General features: G+C 49.2%; 1 protein-coding gene across 3 annotated transcripts in view; it reads left to right on the forward strand.

Annotated features, from left to right (window-relative positions):
• The window catches only part of TOM1L2 (target of myb1 like 2 membrane trafficking protein), a 58,921-nt gene extending 50,452 nt beyond the window's left edge, over positions 1-8,469 (forward strand). For all 3 annotated transcript variants that reach the window (XM_030001758.1, XM_030001759.1, XM_030001760.2), the window contains 2 exons: positions 2,191-2,227; positions 2,761-8,469. In XM_030001758.1, the coding sequence (XP_029857618.1) occupies positions 2,191-2,227; positions 2,761-2,909 (186 nt within the window). In that variant the 3' untranslated portion in view covers positions 2,910-8,469. The remainder of the gene's footprint in view (positions 1-2,190; positions 2,228-2,760) is intronic.
• Positions 8,470-10,124: the final 1,655 nt, after the last annotated feature.

A 10,124-nucleotide genomic window follows, 5' to 3' on the forward strand; every position in this document is an offset into this window, starting at 1 on the left:
ATAGTCATAATAAAAATTTATAACAGTCTCTCTTCAATGTTTATAACTTTCAGTTTCTCCTAAATGATTATTGTCTGGTAATTATTAAACAAACAAGCAAACAAAAGACAGAACTAAAAGTAGCTTTGCCTTCATTCTGGAGTTTGTTTTACTGTACCAATACACATTTGGTTTAAGCAGTGGTACAGCTAGTACGCATTTACTCCGGTCTTTTTTTTTTTTTTAATGTAAGCATCTGACTCAAATTAACCAAGTGCCTTTTGGGGACCGGTGGTGGGTTGCGTTTCAGACTGTTCTTTTAAACATGGCTTTAGTGAACTGAACTGTTTCCTTGTGGTCACCATATCCCTAAGGATCATCTCCTTCCATTACTTCTTATGACTTCAGATACTGTCCCTAGATAACTCCCTACTCCTTAAGGTCTCCCCCAGCCCTTTGCTATTGCCTGCTCAGCTCCTGGCTGGGAGTTGTGGGGTTCAGGCTCCGCTCCCCAGCTCTGGCAGCAGAGCTGCAGGCACGCTCCGGCACGTCAGCCCTCCGCTCCGGCACCAGAGGAGCTGACTGTACTGAAAGGAAGAAAATGCTCCTGCTCTCCAAAGCCGCCTGAAGTGCTTAAACAGATTCTGGGTTTCAGTGTTAGAGTTTGGCAGACTGACTGGCTGTCTTTGAAATGTCACTGGTTTTCAGCTGCAGGTAGTTTTTTCAGGCCTCAGTACAGGCAGTCATTTTCAAATTTAATTAGAAACTGGCCTCATTTTGTTAAAGAGATACAGTAAATGTAGCATGTCCACTCTGCTTAAACAATAAACTTTTGTCTTTGCCATTTAAATTAATTTAGCAGGAGATAAGATCTTGTGGAGGGAGATCAAGGTAGCTCTGTATATCTGTCATCCCCTAGACAGTCTTGCTCAAAAAGAGCAGAGAAGTGCCGTGTAAATGCCTGAACAAGCCTGGGGATGGCACACACTGCGGCTGTGACTGTACCAGCTTCCCTTCTCCAGGGTACCTGGGTCCCCATCCTGACCGTATGTGGGTGCAGCATAGACATGCCCTCTGAGAAAGTTTGGACTGGATTTTTGGTTTTCACTCTGGGTTCCCCTCCTCCTTTTTTTGTTAAGGGTTCATTTCAGTTCCCTGCTTCCCAGCTGAGGAAGCTACAGATTAGGCTAGCTAATCATTATTTATTTCCTCACCCTTTTTGGGGTACATCGGAACAGTACCTCTGCATGGGAAGCAGTGGCTGCTGTGTGTACCTTTGGAAACCTCTGTGCAGTAGAAAGCTAGTAGATGCTAGGTGGCTTTAATGCTCAGGCATTAAAAACCTTTGTGAGACCAATCAGTATGTTTCCACTCTCCTGGTAAAGAAGCCACGGTATGGACAAATACTTTTATTTTTCAAAGCAGGGTCAACATGAGGTTTCCAAGTAGTATTTTCATTCATCTTTAACATAGTGACAGATTGACAAGGATGCCACATCCTTGGACTTTTAATTTCCTTATAAAAGCACTATTGGAAATTTACATGTTGAAATGCACACAGCTGGTAGAAATGCACTGACCCCCTGGCATCCCAGCCCTTGTATCTCATGGATGCTAACCGGCCATCAGTATCCTTCATCCAGCCCACCCTAGTCTCATCTTTGTACAGCATGGATACCAGGAAAGCTGCTATATTTTTGTATGAAATCTAAAGTGAACTCCCACAGGAGGAACGTTGGCCCCAAGCTATTTTGTGGCATGTGTCCTTTGTCAGCTAAAAGTGCATTTTATTTGAAGACACAATGCAAACAGCAGTCCTGACTTTTTAAAGGACCATGTGACAGAAAAGTTGGCATCTTGTACAGTATTTGTGTGACTCATGCAGCTCAGTTTTTGACCAAGCCTACTGTCTGAACTGGAAACAGCGCTGGACTGCCATTCAGGTCCAACGGGGAAAGTTTAGCTATCCACGAGCAATCTTCAGAAGCATCTCTAGTGCTCATCCTCTTGCTCTGCAGCACAGTGAAATGTCAATCACCATTGGCTTCCTGACACGGGAGCTATGTGATTTCCCCAGGTCACCCTGCTCAAATAGTTAGCATGTGGAAAGAAGTGGTAGAAACTGTCCAGTTGCATTAAATCTGCATAGAGGATAATAGCAAAGCTGAAGCACTGCCTGTGTGTTCACACACCTTTTTGTTCCAATTGCAGAAAGGAGACGAACTGGAAGAAGGAGTGACCAGTGAAGGTAAGCAGAGATGCCTGTGGCTATAAGCCATTCTCAGGTTAGTGCGCAGACTGAATTATGTGCTTTGATCTCTGCTGAAATGCTGACTTCTCCCAGCCTGATGTTCCCCAGCAAATGCTTCTGCACTCGGAAAGGCGTGAGGAGAGCATTTCAGAGCAAAAAGTTCATATTTATGGTGTGAGGAGCCCTCTCGGCTGTAAGTGCTTTCCTGCCATCTTTCTTGGCTGTGCACTGTGTTTGTGCCAGCAGGAATGCGTCCCCAGGCTGCTCAGCCCTTTGGAATGATGTTTCCCGCTTCTGTCGCAGCTGATGGTGTAGTGTGGGTTTGATTCCCTCTGCTGCCTGAGCTAGGGTGTCTCAAAGGATGTCTGTACCCTTTCCTGAGGAAGTCAGGCTGTACAAGTATGTGTGCCTGCGAACACAGCCCGATGGGACACCAGGCGCTGGAATTTCAGACCTTGCTAACCTCTGTCCCCAGGGCTAAACGTAGAGCCCCCGTTCTTATCTGTCTTCCTTCTTTTTTTGCATTGCAGAGTTTGACAAATTTTTAGAAGAGCGAGCCAAAGCGGCGGAGATGGTTCCCAATCTGCCATCCCCTCCCCTGGAAGCCCCCACCCCTCCAACAAATCCTTCCAGCAGGAAAAAGCAAGAGCGCTCGGAGGATGCCCTCTTTGCACTGTGAAGATTGCTCTTAGCCGCCCTCCCACCCCCGTGCTCTGCAGGCAAATGTCGCTGTACGGCCACTTTGTCCTCCCACAGTACTTGGCTAACAACAACCCCTTTCCCCCTGATTTCATAGATTGCTTCTCCTTCCCCCCCCCTCCCCAAACAATCCACCCCCACAAGCTGACTCTTTCTATTTAAGTCCAACACTATTCCTGCCAGACCACGATTCTCCAGCACTCGCTTAATCCCCTCCTTCCTATCCCAGCTGCACAAAACCAGCTCTTGATGCTGAAAACCCCTTTAGAATGCATGAGTACGTCACACTGTGTTGAAACAAAAGCCCAGAGGGGAGAGAGCAGCCTTGCCCTTCAATTTATGTAGGGATCATCCTCTTCTGTAGGCAGGTCCTGCCAAGTAGACTGCTCTGTCGATCAGCATGTAATTGACTGAGCTGGAATGTTCAGGAGGAGTGTGTCTTTATTTTTAGATAAAATGTTAATGTATTGGCTTTCGTGTCGGATTCGACAGCAAGGAACAACTGTTCCCCTTTCAACATGTGCTTCACAAGTTAAAATCCTTTACTCTCCCACTCACACATCTCCTGGTACCATATGGTGGTCGCTTTTCCCCACTTTGTGCGGCACTTCATATTCTAAATCTCACAGGGTATTTTTTTTCCTTGTGTTTTATCTGGGCTTGCTCTAATTTGAAAGCAGTCTGTTGGCCATGTCCAGTAGCTCTGGCAGTTGACGAGAATGAAAAACGCTGAGCTAAATGGATGCTGTAACATTAGCGCTTGAAGCATTTTGCTCTTTGGGAGAGCATTCTCACATGAGGATTTTTTCTAGTGTGTTTGCCTTTTAAAATAGCTAGGTTATTTTTTCCTTACCTTAGATTCCTTCTTCAGTGACTGTAGAGCTCTGCATTTGTCTCAGCTGTTGTTAATAACATCCATGCAGATGGATGGGACTTGCTCATGGACTGGGTGTGAACTGAGGTTCCTGCATTCCCTGCCATGCCCGGTAGGATAGACACACTGGTTCTTGGTGGTAGGTATGAGAAAAAGACGCAAACCTCACAGAGGCTTGTACGAAAATGCTGAGGGAGGTGGTTACTGTGGAGGGATTAGCCATGCCTGCCTGTGCTGGAGGTGAAACTCCTCATTTCCTTCTAGGTTTGGGCCTGACAAAGTGTTGGATGATTGTGGCCGTGCTATTTGTAATTTCTGGAGTGTCCTTTGATACCTCTGCCCCTTTATTAACTCCCAGCTCCTACGGGGCTGCAGTCTCCCTCCTGTCTGTGCAAACAAGCATATTCCCTTGCTTGCCAGAGGCATGGTCGAGAGTGCTGCTCTTCCTGGAGCTGCCAGAAGGGATTCCAGCATGTGTGCCTGCCTTGCTGGGCTGACAAGCAGAGCTGGAGCAGGCAGCTCCAGCCATTGCTGCATCCCTCAGCATGTTCCTTGGTAGGAAGCCAGTGGCGCAAGATGGCAGGATCAAAGAGAGAGCTGAATGCATGGCAGGGAGAATCTCCTGTCCTGACAGAGAGGCACTTTATCAGATGAACACCCATGCAGGCAGCAGCGCTCCAGCCCCTCTTCCTCAGGGCGCTCACTGTCTTAGGCAACCAGCCACTTTGTTCTGACTTGGCATGTCTGAGCTTCCCGGGATGCTGATGTGTCTCAAGCTTCCTCAGAAGTTGTTCTAGACCAAGAAGCTGTGCTATAAACAGCTGATGTGAAAGTGATAGAAGCTTTTCTCTGAGCATAGTTATTTCAGCTCATAACGTACTCTCTAGGGTTTGCCACGCTTTGGTAGGTTGTGACACATAAAACCTTTTACCAAATGGCCCGATTGCAGTACTGATGGTCTTTGAGAGCAGTCACATTAATCTTCGGAGGGAAGCATTGTTTGGGGCAGGATTTCCAGGCTGTCCCAGGTCAGATGTCACTCTGTGCTGTCCGGGCTCATCCTCTCCTCTGTCCTGCCCTGCCTGCATCCTCTTCCAGGATCCCTCTGTATGTAGCTGGGCCCAGGCAAGGCTGCCCTGCCACCCCCCAGCGCTCGTCTCTGCTCTATAGCTTGCTGCTCTGTAGCTCACTGCTCCCAGTCAGCTCTGCACTGTGCAGAAAGTAGCATGGCTTGCAAGTGGACAGGGAAAATCACTGTAAGGATGGAGATAACTTGCTGCTTCTCCCCACTTGCTGGCTCTTTCCCCAGTTGAAGCCCTTCCATGTGGGTCTGCAGAGGCTTCCTCTCCATTTCATCTTCTCTGTGGCTAATGGAAAGTGCCAGGACAGTCTGCCTTGGTTGCATGTATGCACTGCTGCTCTCGCCCACTGCCCTCGGTGTTTAACACAAGGCGAGCCTAATGCTCAGATACTGGCTGCCAGACACCCCGCTGCCAGCTCCTGCCAAACTCTGCCTTGCTGCAACATATCGGATGTGGCCACCAGCTCCCAGAAACCTGAGGAAACTTCTGTTGTGATGCTGATTTGATTTCAGACAGTGTCTGGTGACTGCCTGAGCAGTCTTGCCAGCATAGAATGAATTGTTGGTATTCCTGTCAATGCAAAAAGCTCCGTGGGTGTTTTAAGTGTGTATTTGCTCTTCTAAATCCTTGAAACACATTGACCCTGTAAATGGCCACATCAGGTGATTCTAAGCATGTTAATCCAGCTTCCCTGCCAAGCCGGAGGAGATAATCGCATTGCTCAAGCATGGGGACATTGTCAAATGATGCTGAGTGGCAAGGATATCACCAGCGCTGTCATCGAGCCCCCCTGCAGAGTCCCACTGCTGTGGATTTGCTGGCCCTTCTTATCCCACCCCTAAGCAAAAAAAGAGGGGGGCGGGGGGGGGTGTGTGCGCTGTTAACACTTCTTTCTGTCATGCTAAACCTGTCCTGGGACTTCCAAGTTGTTGCTTTAGAGAGAATCTGGCCCCTTTCTGGAAGATCTTGCAGAGCTGTCAGTGACTGCTCCCTCCGACCGGGGAGGAAAAAAGATGAAACAAGAAGGCTGGGGCTGAGGGGAAATAAGGAGCATGTGTTGGCACAGCTCAAGGGACTCTCTTCTGTGCTTGCAACCTCAGGCACTCTGTGGTCCCCGCTGACGCCCCGCGTTATCTGCTGGATATTGCAGGGGGTGGCAGGTGCCGTCAGCACAAGCAGCGGCTTTGCTGGAAGTAGGGCAGCCCTCAGGAGATGCCTTCCTTGAGAGGTGTGTTCTCAGCCTGGGGCAATGGCTAAACGTCCTTCTGGTGGGACCCTTGATGGGTCTGGTAAAAGCGCAGCCCTTATGTGAGTTAAATTTGGAGCCCGAATCCACCAGACCTGGCTCTTGCGGGCTGAGCACGCAGGGGCTGGAAGCACTGAAGGGGACAGAGCCTGCGGCAGAACGGGTGGTTTAGCCCAAACCTTCTTTAACAAATGTAAGAGCTATGCTAGAGCTTCCCTAATGTCCTGTATCAGGATCTCTCATGTTGCCCGTCCTCCTGTGGTCTGCAGAAAACCTGAGCGGTGGAAACTGTTTGAGGGAAAGGGAAGGGGTTTTTCGCTTCAGAAGACCGACCTCTCAATTTATTCTTCCTTCGCTTTCACTCTAAGTGCTTCCTCTGTGCAAGTGGGCAGAGGACTTGCGTGGCTCCGACGCTTGCGAGAAGAGGGATGGAGCTGCAGCCTGATCCACTTTCCATGAAAAATAACATCCCAACGCTTCCTAGGCATATTAGGAATCACAGCTTGACACTCAATGACACTAAATTATTATTGGGGTCCTTTGTAAGTTCTAATCATACCCTAATCTAGGTTAAAATATTTATTTTGTCAATATATTTTCTTTCCAGTGTGTTTTTTAACCTCTTCTGTTAACCCTTCATGTGCTGAGATGTAAGAAATGAATGGTTTCTATTTAAATATATCCTTTCGGGTTTTTTAATTGTTACGTGTAGATTTCAGCTGCATCTTTGGCAGGTGTAATAGATAACAATGTGCTGTACAGACATTTAGGGTGTTTAGTATGTAGGTAAGGCTCATAGGAGAATTGCTCATAAAAACGTAGCATGGTGTCTCTTAAAGGGAACAACATAAATGCAGAGACTGGTCCTTACTGGGACCCTCACGTAGCCTCCCACATACCTTTCCCCTTCCAATTATCACAGCCTCCATCTCTGAAATGTGCTGATCAAACCCGCTCTGCCATTTCCAGGGCTGTTTTTACACCTCCAAGCTGAAAAAGGATTTTAGTGGGGGTTTCTGTTCGTTTGACTTTGTTCAGCTTTTTTTATGGGATACATTGGCTGTTGCCACTTTTAAATGGAGGATGCAGCAGAGCTGGCTGTGGTGGCGAGATGTTTCCCTCCAGTGGTGGAAGAACAGATCCAGGCGGTGGTTTCAGACCCAGGGCAGGGGTGATGGTCCCCCTCTGTAAGCTGCTGCAGGAGCTGGGCTCACCCTTCCCTGGCACCCCGGCCAACGCAGCCTGTTCCTGTTCCTCTCTATTCAGTGCTCTCCTGCTTTCACCCATGAGGATAGGACATGCAGATCAGGAGAGCAAACACAGCAGCATTTTCAACAGTCTTTTTCATCCCATGAGTTGTCAAGTCTCTTGCGGCTGCTGGGAGTCCTGTGGAGTGGGAACTGCTTGTGCTATCTCCATCCCCAGGCCAGCCTCATCCAGCTCAGTCATTGTTTACCTCCTAAATGCTAACCACAAGGCTTGCGGAGCCTACCCTGGAAAAAAACAGCTCAGGACAGTTATTTTTATGGAAATAATGAAGCAGGCAATCAGTGAGTGGATTTATAGCCGACTTGGAGGTAACCCTTCAGCTGCTGGGGGCACCCACCCGCCCTTGCCCACCCCCAGAGGAGAGGAGGCAGCAATCCCCTTGCCAGGTGCCCGGAGGCATCGGTGGTGCCCACGCAGCACCTTCCACTCGTCCCTCCCAAACTGCAACCTCCGGAGCGGGCTGTGCCCGCCTGCTCCATCCCCAGGCTGCCAGCCCCAGCCTCCCCACACCCTGCCCCAGGTTGCTCCTCCATCCAGGAGAGAGGCGAGGTTGCGTTTCACCGAGACCCGGCTGGCTTTCGAGCAGTGCCGAGCTCCGGTGCTGGTTCTCTTTAGCCCATGGCAAACCTACGCCAGACTTCTCACCCTGCTGTGTGTTTTTATGAGTACAAGCTCCTCATTCTGTACATGTTATTATGAGCTATCGTTAACCCTACAAATGTAACCTGTGTAATAGCTTCTCTGTATATTACAGCTGTAGGCTTTCCAGATAAAAGTGGATAATATTTATTTACTGAAGATATTGGATATTTTTTTGTTTGGGAATGGGGCAGGGGGAGAAGGGGGACATAACTGTTTTAAAGAGATTGACTGTGTAAAGAGAAACAAAATACACACAAAGCAAAGAAACCCAACACTAAAATGTTGCTGTATTCACCTAGAAAGTGTTTACGTTAAGGATGATACAACTGTATTAATCTGCCATTGTTTAACTTGCTCCAGAAATCATCTCTACTTTGGTTCCTGCATGTGAGATATTCCAATAAATACACTACTAGTGTGACCTGGAGGATGGTATCTGTCTGTCTCTCACGTGGTGTCTCGCTCTGCTTCGCTGCCCGGCCTGAACACGCGGTACAAGTGAGTGGGGGAGACACGCAGGGTCTGCAGCTGCTGTTGGGTGCCCGTCAGATGTCAAAACACGACGCAGGCTTTTGGGAATCCTTGGTTTCCTCCAAATGACAGAGGCCTGGTTATTCTCACTGGGAGAAGGGTTTTCCCCAGCAGAAGATGCTCTTTGTGTCTTTACATGGGTCTTGCTGTGCACGGTGGTGTGTTGCCAGTGCTGGTAAATTTGTTCCTCGCTAAATCTTTGGCACATCTTTTGTGGCGGACATCAGACAGGCACACGGGTGACAACCTTGGTGCCTGGTGGGACCCCTGCCTGCCTTGCAGGGCTTGCCAGATGGTTCTCAGGGGGTAACTTCAGATCACCTGCCTTGGTGACCTAGAAAGGAACGGGTAAGTTGTTGTGCACTGCAATGCAGGTGATGTTCCCAGCCCATGCAATGGGCGACTTCCTGACTCATCAGCCAGGAATTTCTTCCAACATCCTCATTTATGATGGTGGTTGTGATGGACAGAGGAGAAGGAAGAGCGGCCATCTAGGAACCCTGGAGAAGTGACACGGCATTACTTTGGCCAAAGACGAACCAATTTATCAGAATGGTGCCCTCTGTCTCACACACAAAGATCAAAACTAATGGTCTGTGGTTTAAAAGCTGCTTTGGGGAAGGGGTGTGTGTGGAACAGCTTGAAAGATGGGTCTCCGCTCCTTGGAGCTGCAGATTAGCATGCATTAAATCCAGCTCTGCCCTGGCTTGTTTACCATCGCACTGATCATGTGCCTGACTCTGTGTCGGATATATTCCCGTAGGTTCATGGTCCAGCTCTGTTGAGAAAGGTGCGGAGCTACCGCTGCCCTGACAGAGCAGAAATTGCACAAAAAGCATTAGGTCATAAATTTCCAGCGCTGTGCAGGGTGAAGGCTGTTAGAGCAGGGGTCTGCTGCCTTCCGGGGGGCGCTGCACCACACTGTCTTCTGCAGACCCACAGTTAAACGCATGAGGCAAAGAGCCCTCTAACCCCAAATTCTATCTCCAACAGGGGCCAAAGTGGGTGCATAGGTAAGAGTGTAAGAGCAGGACAAGCACGTGAGCACATTTTGCATGTGTGCAGCCCCAGCCTCCAGCCACTGGTGACACCTGACTCCCCAAACCGAGCACGGCTTCCCTGGGTTTGTGAATCCTGATGGGCTTCTTGTCTCCAAACCTGCCGGGGCTCCCGCAGAGACCGTGCAAGCTCCCAGCATGGGCTGGGGGCTTCTGCAGATCGCTGCCCTCCACCGCAGGCTGCTGAGCCCCAGTGCAAAGCACGCTGCAGAGCCCGGTACAGGCTGAGCCTCAGACAGGGTGCCTGTCGCTGCTTTTCAGCGTTGGGCACTGAGTTTGGATCCCGGTGTGAATGGGAAGTGACCACACGTGCATTTGCCTTTTCCCATTTCACCTCGGGGTAAATAAATCCTGAGCGGGGGCTGCACGGCACACTGGAGTGCTGCTGGTCCCGGCTACATGTTTACCCAAGCCGTGGCTCAGGAAGGGATAGTTGACAAAGAGGAGTTACAGGTAGTGAAGGAGAGAAGAGGCTTTGAATCTGTTTGCGACA

This window comes from Aquila chrysaetos, chromosome 25, assembly GCF_900496995.4.
Source record: "Aquila chrysaetos chrysaetos chromosome 25, bAquChr1.4, whole genome shotgun sequence".
NCBI lineage: Eukaryota > Metazoa > Chordata > Aves > Accipitriformes > Accipitridae > Aquila > Aquila chrysaetos.